Below are 18,020 nucleotides of genomic sequence, written 5' to 3'. Positions count from 1 at the left end.
CTGACCACGATGACACTCAATACTTCATAAAACTTGTCAACTTCATCCTCATCTGCACCCTCACATGGTGAATACACGGAGACAATTCTAGTCCTAATTCCTCCAACTGACAAATCTACCCACATCATTCGCTCATTTACGTGCCTAACAGAAACTATGTTGCGTGCAATGGTATTCCTGATAAAGAGCCCTACCCCAGACTCTGCCCTTCCCTTTCTAACACCCGTCAAGTACACTTTATAATCTACTATCTCTTCCTCATTATCTCCCCTTACCCGAATATCACTTACTCCTAGCACATCCAATTGCATCCTCGTTGCTGACTCAGCCAGTTCTATCTTCTTTCTTCCATAAGCCCCATTAATATTGATAGCTCCCCATTGAATTCCATTTCGTTCGCCAAGTTGTTTCCAAGGAGTCCCTCGCCTGTCAAATGGGAGTGGGACTCCATTACTCCCATAGGTTCGAGGCTTGCTTAAAATGTTATGAGCTTGCTAAATTCATGAAGCAGGATGCTACCCTACTTGCACATAGTCCAAGTGAGGATCTCTCCTCTGACGGGTTATGGACCACCGGTGAATTGTATAGTCCCAGCCGTCAGAGCACAAGGAGGGCCATCACTCAGGACCATTTACTAGGCCACTCAGACGTTGCCCATGGTTCACAAACTAGGACGTGACTACAGTAACCCACAAACGTGAACCATCACTGTAATAATGAACAAAAAATTGAAAGAGCAAGCTTGTGAAACAGACGTGCTGATCTGGAGATACTTCACGCGGAAGATATTTCAAGAATTAAGAAGAAATTAATTGAAATAAGAAGATTAATAGAATATATATATATATATATATATTTATTTCAGAATGCAGAATTACAACAGCCATAAATAAATCCGTGAAACAAGAAGAAAATTAGAAAGAATTGCATACGTTGGATTTCTAAGACGGCAAGGGATAATCTTGGACACAAATACAAGGAAGAAAATCTCAAGGATACGGAGAGATAGCTCGATTAATCCATATAAATAACAACTGCTCTACATATATCTGAAACAATGCTAGAGATTATGGTAGTCTACAAACACTATCAAGAATAAAGTTAAAACGGGAGAATATACATTGAAGTTAGCGTGTTAGAAGGCTACGAATTCCGTAATATGATGCAAGTAACTTCATATATGTTTACTTCTATGTATTTGTGCAAGCTATGGCTCTCAAGATGTTCTAAGAAGACAACGGCGAGATGTCTGGAGGAGACTGAGCTGAGGGCACGTCAAAGGAACCTTACCTATCCCAGAGCATCCTGATGACCAGCGAGAGGATGTAGTCACCGAGCCTAAACTATAGATGAGCAGATGGAAAAATGATCATTCATATTTGTCAGTATGTAGGTGGATAATCAGTAGTCATCTGAAATATATAACCAATCCTTGACTAGGAAATGTGAAGAGATATATATGTCAGTGTAATTGAAGTGATATTTAAACGTGTGAAGAGGTTATCATATACGATTATGTGATCAATATCGGTAGAATATTTTAGGTTATCAGTGAGTAATGGTTAATATCCCGTAGTATGAATATTGAACGGTGCCGTATAAAATCAGAATATAATTATGTACGGATATAAGAGTAATAATGGTTCAAGGTGTGGGTTACTGTAGTCACGTATTAGTTCGTGAACCATGGGCAACGTCTGAGTGGCCTAGAAAGTGGTCCTGAGAGTCGGGATACCACTTGCTATGGAATGGGAGTGGGCATCTCGGACATATTCTGAGTGATTGCCCTCCTTGTGCTCAGGCGGCTAGGACAATACAATTCAGCAGCGGTCCATAACCCGTTAGAGGAGAGATCCTCACTTGGACTATGTGCAAGTAGGGTAGCATCCTGCTTCATGAATTTACCGAGCTCAGAACACTTTAAGCAAGCCTTGGATCTATGGGAGTAACGGGGTTCCACTCCCATTTGACAGGTGAGGGACTCCTTGGAAACAACTTGGCGAACGAAATGGAATTCGATGGGGAGCTATCAATATTAATAGGGCTAATAGAAGAAAGATAGTAGAACTGGCTGAGTCAGCAAAGAGGATGCATCTGGATGTGTTAGGAGTATGTGATATTCAGGTAAGGGGAGATAATGAGGAAGAGATAGGAGATTATAAAGTGTACTTGACAGATGTTAGAAAGGGAAGGGCAGAATATGGGGTAGGACTGTTTATTAGGAATACTATTGCACGCAACATTGTTTCTCTTAGGCATGTAAATGAGCGAATGATGTGGGTAGATTTGTCAGTTGGAGAAATCAGGACGAGAATTGTCTCTGTGTATTCACTATGTGAGGGTGCAGATGAGGATGAAGTTGACAAGTGTTATGAAGCATTGAGTGACATCGTGGTTAGGGTCAACAGCAAGGATAGAATAGTGCTAATGGGCGATTTCAATATGAGAGTTGGGAATAGAACTGAAGGATAGAAAAGGGTGATTGGTAAATGTGGGGAAGATATGGAAGCTAATGGGAATGGTAAGCGTTTGCTGGACTTCTGTGTTAGTATGGGATTAGCAGTTACGAATACATTTTCGAGCATAAGGCTATTCACCACTACACATGGGAGGCTAGGGGTACCAGATCCATGATAGACTATATCTTAACAGACTTTGAATTCAGGAAGTCTGTTAGGAATTAACATGTTTTTCGGAGTTTTTCGATGATACAGACCACTATCTGATCTGTAATGAACTAAGTATCTCTAGGCCTAGGACAGAGAAAGTGAAATCAGTCTGCAAACGAATAAGGGTAGAAAATCTCCAGGACAAGAAAATTAGACAAAGTACATGGATATGATTAGTGAGAAATTTCGGATAGTGGACAGTCATCAGGTTCAGGATATAGAAAGAGAATGGGTGGCATACAGGGATGCTGTAGTAGAAACAGCAAGGGAATGCCTAGGAACGACTGTGTGTAAAGACGGGAAAAAGCGAACATCTTGGTGGAATGATGAAGAGAGAGCTGCTTGTGAACATAAAAAGAAGGCTTACCAGAAATGGCTCCAAACAAGGGCCGATGCAGACAGGGAATTGTACATAGATGAAAGAAACAAAGCAAAACAAATAGTTCTTGAATCCAAAAAGAAGTCTTGGGAAGATTTTGGAAATAACTTGGAAAGGATAGGTCAAGCAGCAGGGAAATCTTTCTGGACAGTAATAAAGAATCTTAGGAAGGGAGGGAAAAAGGAAATGAACAGTCAAGTGAAATCATGTAGATCCCAGGGAATCACTGGACAGGTGTAGGGAATATTTTGAACATCTTCTCAAAGTAAAAGGAAATCTTCCTGGCGGTGTTGCAAACAGCCAAACTCATGGGGAGGAAGAAAATTATGTTTGTGAAATTATGCTTGAGGAAATAGAACGGATAGTAAATAAATTCCATTGTCATAAAGCAGCACGAATAGATGAAATTAGACCTGAAATGGTGAACTAAGGTGGGAAGACAGTGATGAAATGGCTCCATGGAGTAGTAAAATTAGCGTGGAGTGTTGGTAAGGTACCTTCAGATTGGACAAAAGCAGTAATTGTATCTATCTATAAGCAAGGGAGCAGGAAGTATTGCAACAACTGATTAGTATACCAGGCAAAGTATTCACTGGCATCTTGGAAGGGAGGGTGCGATCAGTGGTTGAGAAGTTGGATGACAACCAGTGTGGTTTCAGATCACAGAGGGGCTGTCAGGATCAGATTTTCAGTATGCATCAGGTAACTGAAAAATGTGAGACGAATAGACAGCTGTGTTTATGTTTCATAGATCTAGAGAAAGCATATGACAGGGTACCGAGGGAAAAGATGTTCGCTATACTGGGGGACTATGGAATTAAAGGAAGATTATTAAAATCAATCAAAGGCATTTATGTTGACAATTGGGCTGCAGTGAGAATTTATGGTAGAATGAGTTCTTGGTTCAAGGTACTTACAGGGGTTAGAGAAGGCTGTAATCTTTCACCTCTGCTGTTCGTAGTTTACATGGCTCATCTGCTGAAAGGTATGAAGTGGCAGGGAGGGATTCAGTTAGGTGAAAATGTAGTAAGCAGTCTGGCCTATGCTGACAAGTTGATCTTAATGGCAGATTGTGCCGAAAGCCTGCAGTCTAATATCTTGGAAATTTTTCCTCTCGAACGGCCTGTTGTGGCGTAAATGGCGAGAATCATAAAATGTCGCAATCATACATTTGAGGATTTTAATACATTGTGAGCATAGGAAATCTCAGGGGACCAACAAAAAATGTAAAAGACGGGGAAACGTAAAAGCTGGGATTGTAAATGCGGGGTAATACCGTATTTAGCATTAAAATTAAGAAATCGTTTATTCAGCCTTTATTTTTATTCTTAAAAGTTTTAAACCTCAAATTAATAAGCCCTCCGACCTCCTCTACAACTAATACACTCCCCTCCCGTCCTCCAACCGCCAGTATCTCTAATTCAAATGCAACCAATAGACCCATAGCCACACTCACTGTAATATTGCTCACTCTAACGGCATCTCACCGTTACAATACGCGCAGCAATACACTTTCCTCTTTCTCTCCCACCAATAGTAGCTCCCCTCCAAGTACTACAACCAAGCCTATAGTCACACCTACGCAAACAGATCCCCCTCGAACTCAAACCTACATCTGCAACACTCGTAAGAAGTCGACAGTCGTCAATAACGTTTAGTTAATAACGTAACAAATCACCCTCACCATCGTCAAATGGTAAGTGTACATGATTTCCACTTAAACATTTTATTACGTTTTTTTCACACAATTAACACCACGCTTCCGGTTTCCTTTTATAGATTCAACGGTCACACTGCCGTTTCGACAAGAATGTCAATAAACCCACATTCTTAACGTCTTAGCATTGCATCAAATTGAGGTGGTCCACAGAGGTCCAATTTAAACATCGTTCTTCAACCTTCAACTACAACTTCGTATTTTTTTTATCAAAGTGAACCACAACTTCACCATATGCCATTGACTTTCGACTCTTATCTCATGTAAACAAATAATTACAGGTCACTTGACCATCCTTCAACATTATTTTATTCAACATTATTTTTTATTAAATACGATTTTCATTGTCATTTTTGTTGTAACCGCTGGTCGGCCAACATAATTTTATAGCAATCTTATCACTTGTTCATATCAGACTGTTGCTTTGTTCATTTTAATTATAATAAAAGCCTTCTAATGTCAATATTACTAATACTTTCACCAATTGTAAATTCCTCACTCATTGTAATATCTTTAAAACCAACATTATTACAAGTCTCTTACCATATGTTAATTTTAGTTCAAGTCTCTCCAAGGCTTTTTAAAAATTTGTTTTATTTTATGTATATGTAAATCAGGTGCCTGATTCTATTTTAAGGTTAAGATAATGGCTGATGATGCCTAAATACAAGGCGAAACATGTACCATTTTAGTTAACATGCCAATGTAAATCAACTAAGACAAGACTTATTGTATTTGTTAGGTGGTCAAATTAATAAATTAACTTATTGTTATTATTTCAATCAAATATCATCAATACGGATCAAAAATGTTATTTATCACATGTAATAATCGTCTTCGAATGTCGACACAGCGAGGAAACGATACTGAAGATGATCGATCGTATGCAACATAACCGCTGGGGTGCATAAATATCGAGAACGGAAAAAATTGCGCACGCTTAATCGCTCGTAATGACGAATGCGTCAGTGATAGGGATCTCGCTGTAACCTAAGGTTAATACACAGTTTCTTATAGGACTTTAGATGGGACAGACAAAACTTGTTATTACGGAGTTCTCGTTATATTAAATTGAAACAAGAAATTACAATTACAGTAAAACCTCGTTAATTTGAAGTTGTTGGGACGCAAAAATTGGACTTCGAATTACGTGATTTCGAATTAACCGCCAACACGTACTTTGGTGCGGCCTAACAATATATTCTAAGACCCGTTACTGCATGCAGTTAACTTTGATTCACAGTTTAAAGCTCTCAAATATCATGGGAAAAACTATTTCCAAATGTATACAACAAGGTGCATTTACATATTCAAATAATGCACTTAGATTACTCGCCGGCAAATATAACCTCACGCAATCAAATCAAAAGAAAGAAAACCTGATTCAAAGACGAGGAGAAATCTATACTGGGTCCCCTGTGTTTTATTAATTGGATTACTGTACTGTATGCATTTTTGATGCCTTGTGCTTGCACGGAATGTATCCGATGTCCTTAAAACATCGCGGCTTATCGAACTTTCCTATGGCGAGGGGAGAAAGTCTCTCGCTTCCGTCAAACACAGCTTCCGTCCACATTACAACAACAGTACAGTGACTATACTTGTACGATTTCCCGCTATGGCATTTCTAAGACCCATTAATGTATACTATCACTATGATTCTGTCCGCCTCCGTAGCGTAACGGATAGTGTTATTAGCTGCCGTCCTCGGGGGCCCGGGTTCGATTCCCGGTACTGCCAGAAATTTAAGAATGGCAGGAGGGCTGGTATGTGGTTAAATTGGCACATGCAGTTCACCTCCAATGGGGGTGTGCCTAGAAAGAGCTGCACCACCTCAGGATGAGGACACGAGTTTACTTACTTACTATGATTCTCAGTTTAAACTTTTCAAATGCCATGGCAAACACTATTTCAGAAATTTATCCAACAAGGTGCATTTACATTATTCAGATAATGCTCTTGTATAAAACAATGACAAACATAACTTCACGCAACGAAAGGAAGAAAACACAATTCAAAGACTAGGAAAAATTATGCTGGCTCCCCTGTGCAAATGCTTTATTTTTGGGAGTAGGCCTACTGTACTGTCTGCATTTTTAAATGCCTTGTACTGACATGGAAAGTGCCCGACGCCCTTCAACATCGTGGCTTTTAGAACTTTCCTATGACAGGGGAAGGAAGTCTCTCGCTTCCGTATGCACTGCATAGCAACAAAGTACATTTGCCGGCTGGCAATTCTCTCCTTTAAAACCATAAGTCCATTTGGCCTCAGCATTTTAAAAAATAAAACAAACGAACAATGTAGTTTCATTGGCATTGACAATATTGGTGCGTACGAATTGATTATAGGCTATAAGCCACGGTTTTTCGCCAACTGTCTGCAACGCCACCTCTCCGCACACTGCCTGCTACGTGATATTGTGAATTATGGCATTCCTGAAAACTCCGAATACATAATAATTACGATTCTGCTCGAACATAGCAGATATGAAGCACACTGTAGACACGCCGAAGTAGGTGAAAGTGCGCAAAATTACCCCTTCACGTTTCGGAAGACGCGTTCTTTCATGACGCGGATAAATTTTGAATTTAAATTACTCTAAAATACTAATTTTTTTTCAAAATGTAAAGGCAATTTCGAATTAAAAATCGGAATTTCGGTAACGGGACTGACATTGTTCTTCGAATTACTAATTATGCGTATTTCGAATTAAATGATTTAAATAACATGCAAAACCATGCCTCATGTTTCCGGGAACGAGAGCTGCTTCGAATTAGGCGAGATTTTGAATTAACCGACTTCGAATTATCGAGGTTCTACTGTAAATTGAAACAAGAAATAAGTGGTTCAACCTATTCAATACAAAGAAAATAAGAAATGTAAACTTTACATTCTTATTTGATTAAAAGCAGGACCGGTTTTGATCACTATTCTGGGTCGTCATCAGCCGATTAAATAAAAATATTAAACAATGCATAGGAAAACAATAAGTAAAGGATAAGTCTTTCACTAAAAGCATTTCAAGAATCACTATAACACTCGTTATATGCCGTACTCGCTATAGCAGACTTTTACTGTACAATAATCGATTAGCAGGCAGGTTGCCTTATCCATCAAGTACAAAGAGCAGAAAATCTATGATGGGAAACATTTAGATCAGTGGAGTTGTTCCCTGCAGTTACTATATTGGCAATTGTTGATAGATTGAAAATGTACAATCCTATTTATATTGAATTCACAACTTCTGCAGTTGTAAAATGGGATACCTAATTTCTAAGCATATGTAACAATTTCCAATTGAGTTGAAACATGAAGTGATCCTGAACTAGCATAACAAGAAAAACAGAAAGTAAAATGTATAAAGTGAAATAAAAACTAAATTAAATTTTAAAAAACCAAACAAATATCCACATATTTTAACTAAATATTGAAGTAATGATTCCCGTAAAATTATATTTTACAGTTTTAAGAGACAGTCCATCTACATTTTGGGGAGTAAATAGAAATTAATAAACAAGTAATTAATAAATCCCACCTTAGCCAATGCTTCCCGGTATTCATTGCGTTCTCTCAAAGCAATGTCCCATTGGCGTATTGCAGCAGTGCATTGCTGTTTCAGTCCATTACGTTCCCGAATTGCTGCATTTCGCTCTTGAGCCATTTCATCACACTGCTTTTTTATCCGATTTACTTCTTCCTGAAACATTAAAGTAGTAAGTGAATGAGCAATGATTCATGATAATTTTAATCATGGGGGAAAAGTAAAGACAGTAAAATAAATAACTGTTATAAACTGATGCATCAACTTGATATTCAGATAATACACCAAAATAAAACTTGATAAGAAAATGGCACTTTTGCAATGTGCATTTGTTGACTCTCACAGAAGTTTAATTTTCAACAAATATAATAACCTTCTGTGTACTGTGATCTAAAAAAAAAAAAAAAAAAACCCATATCTTTCAAAGAGTAAAAATTACAAACTAAAGATATCAGAAGTTCACCCACCTGAGCCAACTCCATTTTATTAACAACGGAAGAATGTGAAGAAACCAAATCATCGTAACGTTTTCGCAAGGCATCGTATTCATCCTTGACAGCATCATACTTCCTTAAAGTGTTGATGTAATGTTGATTTAGAGAATCATTAGCTCCACTCTCAGACACAATGACATCCTGTTGAATCAAATTGAAATCTTTAATACAAAAGGACTGAATGGGATATGACAAACTATCAAGAAAAAAGACACACAGATGATAAATGTACACATATCATCAGTGTGGAGAGAGAACTGCTGGAAGTAAAAACAAATTTCACATCTTCAAGCTGGGAAGAAGAAATAAGAAGCAGGCTCATTGGAGCCTCATAAGAGAGAGGAAAAGAACTGGTAAGGCATGTCCATCTAAGAAGACGGCAGTCCAAATGAAGCGGGTACAAGTCTTATTGCAGCTCTGATGACATTGCACAAATTTGTGAATTGTTTCGTCCGTACAAGCCATGCAATGAAAACATTTGTTGAAGTCATGCGATACATCTGTGTTTCGTAGTTAAGAAATGTCTGTCTCTGCAACGTAGGCCTACTGCAGCTCTGATGACATGCAAGCACGCATCAGTCATCCCATATGTCTGTGTTTTGTAATTAAGAATCTCCGCCAGTGTAATGGTTAGTATAATTAACTGCTGTTTTCGATTCCAGTTACTGTACTGCCAGAGATTTACAAATGGCAGGAAGGTTGATATGCGGTAAAAATGGTACCCTCCAGTGGTGGCGTATCTAAAAAGAGCTGCACCACATCGGGATGAAGAAACAAGTTTACTTTAGTTGAGAAATATTCATGGTTGTTATTGTTAATATAGCAGGCGAGATCACATTGACAAAGTGATCATTTAATATCTCGTAACTCGGACCAATATAGGTCCTTTTTGGCGGGAAGCAAGTTTAAAATGTGATAAAAACTATCCAATCATAATGATTGTTTTACTCACCAACGTGCCTAACAAATAATAATAATAATAATAATAATAATAATAATAATAATAATAATAATAATAATAATAATAATAATGTATATAAATAAAAATGAATCACTAAATGTGTTGCTAAGGGCAAAACTCGGGAACTTTTTGGCTAATTCTTTTTTTCAAATATTCGTGAAGTCCGAGTAAGGTTTTTACGAAGAGAAAAATTGGAAAAAATGCCAGGAAAAGCGTAAAAGCCCCATTTCTCTTTTTCCATTCAAACTGTTCGTCTCTCTTTCCTTCTCCAACGTTTGCGCTTAGCTGTCCTCTAATCCAGCGCGTTTACCAAATGTCCGTAAATCTGAATGTTATTGGTTAAAACGGATGAATATCGGATTATGTATAAAATTTCAGGCCACATTTGATGCTGTTAAAAAAAAAAAAGGTTTACAAGATAATTGAGTGTGAAAATTTTAATATAATGGAATATTACCTCCAATGCAAAATCTTCATTGCATAGAACTTATGTCATAACTCCTATTTTATATTCACTATATTTGTTATTTTTTCACTGCTTGTAGAAAAACATTTCAGCTCGATGTAGATAAGTTTGTTTTTAAATTTAAATGGCAAGAACATGCACTGTTTGTGTTTCTTTTCAGGCATGTTCACAGATTGTTATGTGCAGGCACGAAAAAGACAGTCGGTGGTCAACATCTTTGCTATTGAATTTGCATGGGGGTCAAAGTGAGGCAAATGGTCTTCAGATATGGAAGTTATTTTTAGAACAAACTCCAAGTTCTTATCTCGCTTAGTTCTCAGTTTGTGACAGGAAGAATATCTCCTTGGGTTTTGGTTTCGCGCGTACACTCTCCAGACAGTCGCATGCAGTGTCGAGTTTTGTTATAGTTGGAGACCTTTGTCTACCCTGGTTGTTTTTAAATCTTCTCTTCTCAATAAACAAGTTCATCGATTTCTTTGGTTGATTGGTTTATTTTGTGTGTGCTTCCATATACAGTACACTCATTTCAAGACTCATGCCGAAGAACTCGAAATGCTACAAGCCAAATACGAACATTGTTTTCTATAATTACATTAAAATGCTGCCCATCAAAACCAATTGATTTGTGGATCAAATACAAAGATGATATGTGTGATGATATTTTGCATCAAATGCGCATCACAACAAGAAATCCAATTTACAAATCAGTGAAGAAATGTACAATAAGGAGTTGATATCAGTTGAGAACTTGTGCTTGATGATGTCAAAGTATTATCTCAATTAGGCATGGCCGCGCCCAATCACCCGATGCACAACGCTTTTAATCAAGAGTTGCAACGCAAAAAACTGTACGATCTAGATGCTTTGACAGAATCAGTTCAAATAAATCTTCCGCTGTTGAACCAACAACAAAAGTATGTATCTGATACTCTAATGAACACTGTAAATGATGGAACTGGAGGGATTTACTTCTTGGACGCTCCCGGGGGTGCAGGAAAATATATCTTAATTTCATTGATTTTAACAACAATTCACGTACACAATGAAATTACACTCGCACTTGCTTCATCAGGCATTGCAGCTACATTGTTGGAAGGCGGTCGAACAGCCCATTCAGCGCTAAAATTGCTGTTGAATATACAAAGCAACGAAACTGACCTGCAACATATTGAAGAACTCTCTGCAATGGCAAAGGTTTTGCAGCAATGTACATTGATAGTATGGGATGAATGCACCAAAGTCTTTGGAGGTATTAGATCGAACTATGCAAGATGTGCGGAACAATCAAAACCGATTTGGTGGAGCAATGATTTTGTTAGCAGGAGATTTTCGTTAAACATTATCAGTGATTCCATGGTTAAAGCCAGCTGATGAACTTAATGCATGTTTAAAGTCACCAGTTTTGTGGAAACACGTCAAAATACTAAATTTAAGTCAGAATATGCGTGTCGAGTTCTAAAATGTTCCATCTGGAGATATATTTTCAAAAGAACTAATTGACATTGGTAATGGCAAATTCCCTGCAGATGTTCTGACTGGCTGCATTACTTTTCCTGACAATTTTTGTCAGTTTACTGAATCCAAAACCGAACTCGTTCAAGAGGCGTTCCCAAACATTGCTCAGAATTACACAGATCATATCTGGTTGAGCGAACGAGCTATATTGGCTGCCAAAAACATGGATGTAAATTAATTAAATTTCAAAATTCAAAATGAAATTGCTGGTGAATTGAGGACATACAAACCAGCTGATTCTGCTACTAACCAAGATGATGTGGTCAAATATCCACCCGAATTTTTGAACTCGCTGGATTTGCCAGGATTGCCGCCTCACATTTTTCAATTAAAGGTTGGATCAGTGGTCATAATGTTGTGAAATATCAACCAACCGCGTCTTTGTAATGGTGCACGGCTAGCGGTGAAAACATTACTGAATAACGTGATCAAAGCAACCATTCTAACGGGGAAGTATAAAGGAGAAGATGTTTTGATACCACATATCTCTATGATTCCGACTAACATACCATTTGAATTTAAACGACTGCAGTTTCCAGCGCGGCTCACTTTTGCTATGACCATAAATAAATCCCAGGGGCAGTCATTGAGTGTTTCCGACATTAATCTTGAAAATTCATGTTTCTCGCATGGCCAATTGTATGTTGCCTGTTCCCGTGTTGGAAAACCATCAACTTTGTTTGTTTACGCACCAGGTATTCAAACAAAAATATCGTGTACCTTATAGCTTTACAATGAAAAGTATCTTCGTAGTGTTGATTGGAATCATTGTGTTCTGTGGTATTCATTTCCTACGAAGAAAGAGGAGTAAGTTTAACCAGATTATCTTCACACCATCAACTTATCAAATTACTTGATTTGCAACTGGGGATAATTTTGGCTCTGTGGGGGATTTGAAGACCTGCTGAACAGTTCCCATCTACGTTACAGTCAATCAGGGTTATTTCTGGGTAGTGATATGCTGTGACCTATTTGAGCATTTCCTTATTCACAATCAAGATATTAATATTATAGGTAATGAAAACATATTTTTCCAGTAGTTTGTTACTAACTTTTGGTAGCAGTAGAAAATAAACTCATTTGATGTTGATTAATGTAGTCATTTGCATTATTCTGATTTTTGTGTGCAGTACACACTGAATTTGAGTTTGTTCCATTGTCATTTATTTTTGACAGAACAACTTCTGTCGGGTCAGCTAGCAATAATAATAATAATAATAATAATAATAATAATAATAATAATAATAATGACTTTATGTTCCCACTCACTTTTAATGAATTTCGGCGACGCTAAACAAAACAAACTAGGGTATGCGTTAATGAAAAAATGGAGACAGCAAACGTACGAAATTAAACATTATGATAATAAAACGCATTACCAACACACCTGTAGATATCCATAAATGCGGGAAATTTTCCTGTTATTTATTTTTATTCTTTTCATCAAGGAATTTTTGGCACTATCCGGGCGATAGCATGCCTAACCTAAACAGCAGATCAGTATTGATTGATTGATGTGCTTCTTTGCAATGCGGTCTCTCTTATCTTAATTACAGCTGTTTAGGTAAATCCTGATGCGATAAATGTAGAGAACAAGCATGACATATACTTAAAAATAAGGGTCTGGCTTTCAACAGCCACAGTTATGAAAATAATGCTTCCAGTTACTATGGATTACACTCGGAAGTACAACTCGTAACATGCGCTAGTTATCAGGCGGTGGTTTGGCACGCTTTCTACAGCACCGCTTTATTTGGAAGGAGTGGCTTCTGCTACACATACACCAAATGAGAATATCAGAGACCATCTCCAGAAACTATTTGGGAATAGATTCACACTGTTTGGAGTCTATAGTTGGGAAGAATATTATTTTTAAAAGGTTAAAAAAGACGGGACCTCGAATGGTCACGATTGCAGTGCATGGCTGACGAGATGGCAGTGAAGATAAAGTCACTTGGAATGATGACACGCCGGTAGCGTGGAAGTTGGCAGCGCAAAACGATAATTCAAATGAAAGCAGTGATCAGATTTACTGTGTGGTAGGACTACTGCTCAACTGACAGAGACAAATGACTAGCTGTTAAGTTCTTTTGTATGAATATTGCATAATATGATAATATGGTACCCTCATCCCTTTTTAGAGTATGAAGTGAGATGAATATTCATAGCGAGTTTTACAATCGTATGCCCTTCCTGACATCAACCTCATCAGAGGAATTAATGAGATGAAACGAATGATGTGATATGAATAACTAAAACCGACTATAATTATTTTCTATTTAGGCCTAGAAGACGTGTTCACCAATTGTCTTTTTACATTTAGAAATACTGCCTTCCAATGAAAATAGGCAGTATAACTCAAATACATTCATAAGTTTATTAAAGAGTTTTGCTAGTTGTTTTATGTCGCACCGACACAGATAGGTCTTATGGCGACGATGGGACAGGAAAGGGCTTAAGGAACAGCCCCAGCATTTGCCTGGTGTGAAAATGGGAAACCACGGAAAACCATTTTCAGGGCTGCCGACAGTGGGGTTCGAACCCACTATCTCCCGAATACTGGATACTGGCCGCACTTAAGCGACTGCAGCTATCGAGCTCGGTGTTTGTTAAAGAACAGTGTAGAATGTTTACATCTACAATTTATAGCTCTTTATAGCATAAAAGTCATGTGTTCACTGCACAAAATTTGAGGGTATCTATCACATATTGGACTTCTCTTTACTTTCTTTTTTTTTTTTTTTTTTTTTTTGTTGTTGTTGTTGTAAGAGTGGGGGGAAGGGTTAGGGTCTAACATGCAAGTAAATATGGTATTTATTCTTTTATCCTCTACTGTTCCCTATATCCACACCAACCTCTCAGTGTGATGGTTGTGTGTGTCCTATCCTGTTACATAGCTTCATAACTTTATATATTCTTCCTTTGTGATATACCTTTCTGTTATATATAAAGTGACTGAAGCTCTTATAATTTTGCTTCACCATGCAAATAATTTCTAGTTTTATATAATAGCAAAGCATAGCTTGAATATGCCAGTATATTAAGAATGGATTTATAAATACCTAGGATCTTTAAAAGCCCATTTTCCCCATAACTGATTTTTACATTAAATGTTTCCACTTCCGTTCGTTTCATAGCTGTTGGGTTAGCCAGTTTTTTTTTTTTTTGTTTTTTTTTTTTCCTACAGTGCTACTAAATGGCTTAATATTCTTCAACCACAACTTGCACTTAGAACTGCCTAAACCAAGCACAAATCCAGAAGAGACTCCCCCTCCCCCTCCCGGTGCAACAACCCCAAAGGGCCATCACCTATCAAACGACCGTTGCTCAGCTCGAAGGCCTGCAGATTACAAAGTGTTATGTGGTCAGCAAATGAATCCTCTCGGCTGTTATTCTTGGCTTTCTAGACTGGGGCTGACATCTCATCGCCAGATAGCTGCTCAACTGTAATCACGTAGGTTGAGTAGACCTCAAACCAGCCAACAAATCAAGGTAAAAATCCCTGACCTGGCCAGGAATCGAATCTGGGGCTTCCAGAAAGAGAGGCAGGCACGCTACCCCATACACTGCGGGGTGGGTAAAACAGACTACAGGTTCATAGAAAGGCCTTAATTCATCATATTATACATTTTTTCAGCTATTACTGAGTATACAAAAATGTTGTTTAACTAATTGTAAATATCATGTCTTTTCCAATACCTTTTGTTGTATGCATTTACTTGTCAGACTTAAATAACATGAGAAAATATAAGTTTCTTGAGTTACAAACTCACTAAGTGAGAAATAACTTATAGGTATGAACAAAGAATCACAAAGAGGAAAAAAAAAAAAAGTTATTTCACATTAAAGCTTACCTGCTGTTGGCAACGGAGCTCCGATACCTCCTTCTGCAGACCCTGAACTTCCCTATCCATGCGCTGCTTTTCAGATGCTAGGTCGCTATATTTGGAACGTAATGTTGATGATTCCTGGGCAGCTGCCTCCAGCTGATTCATCGCAGCCAAGTGCTGCCCCCGATAATATTCCAGTTCTTTCATCGTGTGATCACAGCGTCGAATTGCTTCACTATGTTGCCTAGAATGAGAGTATATTTATTTTTTCAAGTGCATATTACATCTACAATTAACTGAGTCTACTTCACATTTCATTCAGTCAGGGGGCTTTAATAAAATAACAGAGATAAAACAGATTCCACACACAATTTGATAAATTCACACACAGTTTTATAAAAGCAGGGGAAGGAGTGGGGGAGGACGTTTGTGCAACAAGCAGTTTAATATTAAAAGACCATGTGACCAAGTCAAATATTTTCTGACAGAACTACTTAATCAAACTTAACGATTATTTTCTCTAGACTAAATCTAGTTTCTTGCAATACTATTGTGCAACAAACCAATATCAGAACAGTACAAGCAGAACGACTATATGAAGAGACCACGATCTACATCCTGGAGGAAGTAAGCAGAATGAGATGGTTCAAAACAAGGAGAAGAAGAAGAAGAATCATATGGAAATAGGATGACGAATTAAATTAGCACAGTAATGCAAAAGATGGATAAGAACAATAATACTATTGCATATAAACCGTATAATCACGCCATTTACGCCATTCCATTCCATCACGAATAATACCCGCCACCGAATAATAACCACACCCTAAATGAGACGGTAAAATACGGAAAAAATTTAAAATTAAATAACCTATATCTATTTAATTTTCTTCAAATATACCACAAATATAAATTCAAACAGCTTACAATTAATAAAATCATCACAAAATTCGTAAATAAAATCGGTCCAATACTCGGATCATTCACAATTCACCGTCATCATCTGAAGTCTCACCATAGGAACGTTCGTCACTGGCATCTTTCCACAAATAGTCGTCCTCACTACCGTCCACTGAATTTGAAACTCCATGTTTCTTAAAGCTTTTGTACACTAGATCGTTGGGAATGCACGCCCATGCGGTCTTGATTCAGCTGCACATTACACCCACTTCAGGCCTCTTCACTCGCCCGGTTGGTGTACAACTGTTTCATTCCGGTTTTGAAAGGCCGGTTCACTCACACATCCAACAGCTGTAGAATAGAAGTCAGTCCTCCAGAAATTATCGCAAGATCGGTTTATCCTTTCCTCATCATATCTTTTACGGCATCAATTGTATGTCCTAGGTAACTGTCCAACACAAGCATGTTTCATTTTTGTAACAAAGCTCCCAGGCAGTTGCACCTCACCCAGTCCTCAACTAACGCACTGCCCATCCAGCTGGACACGTGTTCTAACAATAACACCGGGCGGCAAGTTTCCTTTTGGAAGTGTTTTCGTTTCAGAACAGCATATGGAGGGAGTTTGGTTCCATCCGCTAATGCGCACATTACCGTGCATCGTTGCTTTTCATTACCATCTGTTCTGATGGTTACACTTTTAGAACCCTTCGTATCCACTGTATTTTCCAACGGCAATGAATTCCGATCCTGAAAAGAGCCCTCAGCCTGCAATGTGCTTCCCTTTAAAACATTAGCAGGGTGTCCACCAAATCCAGATTTAAATTCCCTGACATTTCCCTGTTTTCCAGTCATAAAAACCAGCTTTTTTCCCCTGACACACAATGACAAACAAAACTATAAAGGAAGTATCAGTAATATTAAAATACATTTTAAGAACTTAACATCCAGAAAATAAATGAGCAATTTAATGTGCAAATTAAATTTCAAAATTTGTCTAATTAAATTCACTTTAAGTTTTTTTTTTAAATGTATTACCATTACTGCTTCTAATTCTTTCAGCAACAAAGCGGCCTTTCTCTTATTTTTTTTGCATCGAATCTTCTACTTCCAATGCTTCATGTTTCTCCTTCAGGTTTTGAACATACAAAGCATGAGCACTCCTTGCAGCGTGGAGCATTTCTTATTAATGGAGACCTTTTCAATTCCACCAGGGTTTGGGATAGCATCATATATTATTCTTTGTGCTACAAGGGATACTTGTAGCATTTCTCTACTATAATTTCTTTATTAACAGGAAAACCACGTTCAAGTGAAGCATTTCTATGAAACAATATAATGAAGCCAACTTTTCTGTTTTCAAATTTACTGTTGGAAAAACAGTGCGAAGCCAAAAGTGATCTAACCTCTGCTCTTCAGAATACAAAGAATTCACTTCTTTCAAAGTATCATTCTCACAAACAGAAGTGAACTTCCTTTGTACATGATCAGCTTCATTACCCGAGATCCGTTTGTTTTCAACCAAGGCATTTAAAGCTATCCTTAGCAGT

At 37.8% G+C, this 18,020-nt stretch overlaps 1 protein-coding gene across 1 annotated transcript in view; it reads right to left on the bottom strand.

Moving 5' to 3' along the window:
• The window catches only part of Dlg5 (Discs large 5), a 390,290-nt gene that overhangs the window by 316,838 nt on the left and 55,432 nt on the right, over positions 1 to 18,020 (bottom strand). The window contains exons 4-6 of the mRNA XM_068225698.1: positions 15,598 to 15,817; positions 8,775 to 8,942; positions 8,302 to 8,463 (exon numbers count right to left, since the gene is read on the bottom strand). Coding sequence (XP_068081799.1) covers positions 8,302 to 8,463; positions 8,775 to 8,942; positions 15,598 to 15,817 — 550 coding nt within the window. The remainder of the gene's footprint in view (positions 1 to 8,301; positions 8,464 to 8,774; positions 8,943 to 15,597; positions 15,818 to 18,020) is intronic.

The sequence above is a fragment of the Anabrus simplex genome, chromosome 1, assembly GCF_040414725.1.
Source record: "Anabrus simplex isolate iqAnaSimp1 chromosome 1, ASM4041472v1, whole genome shotgun sequence".
NCBI lineage: Eukaryota > Metazoa > Arthropoda > Insecta > Orthoptera > Tettigoniidae > Anabrus > Anabrus simplex.
This window is presented reverse-complemented; position numbering and strand designations above follow the sequence as displayed.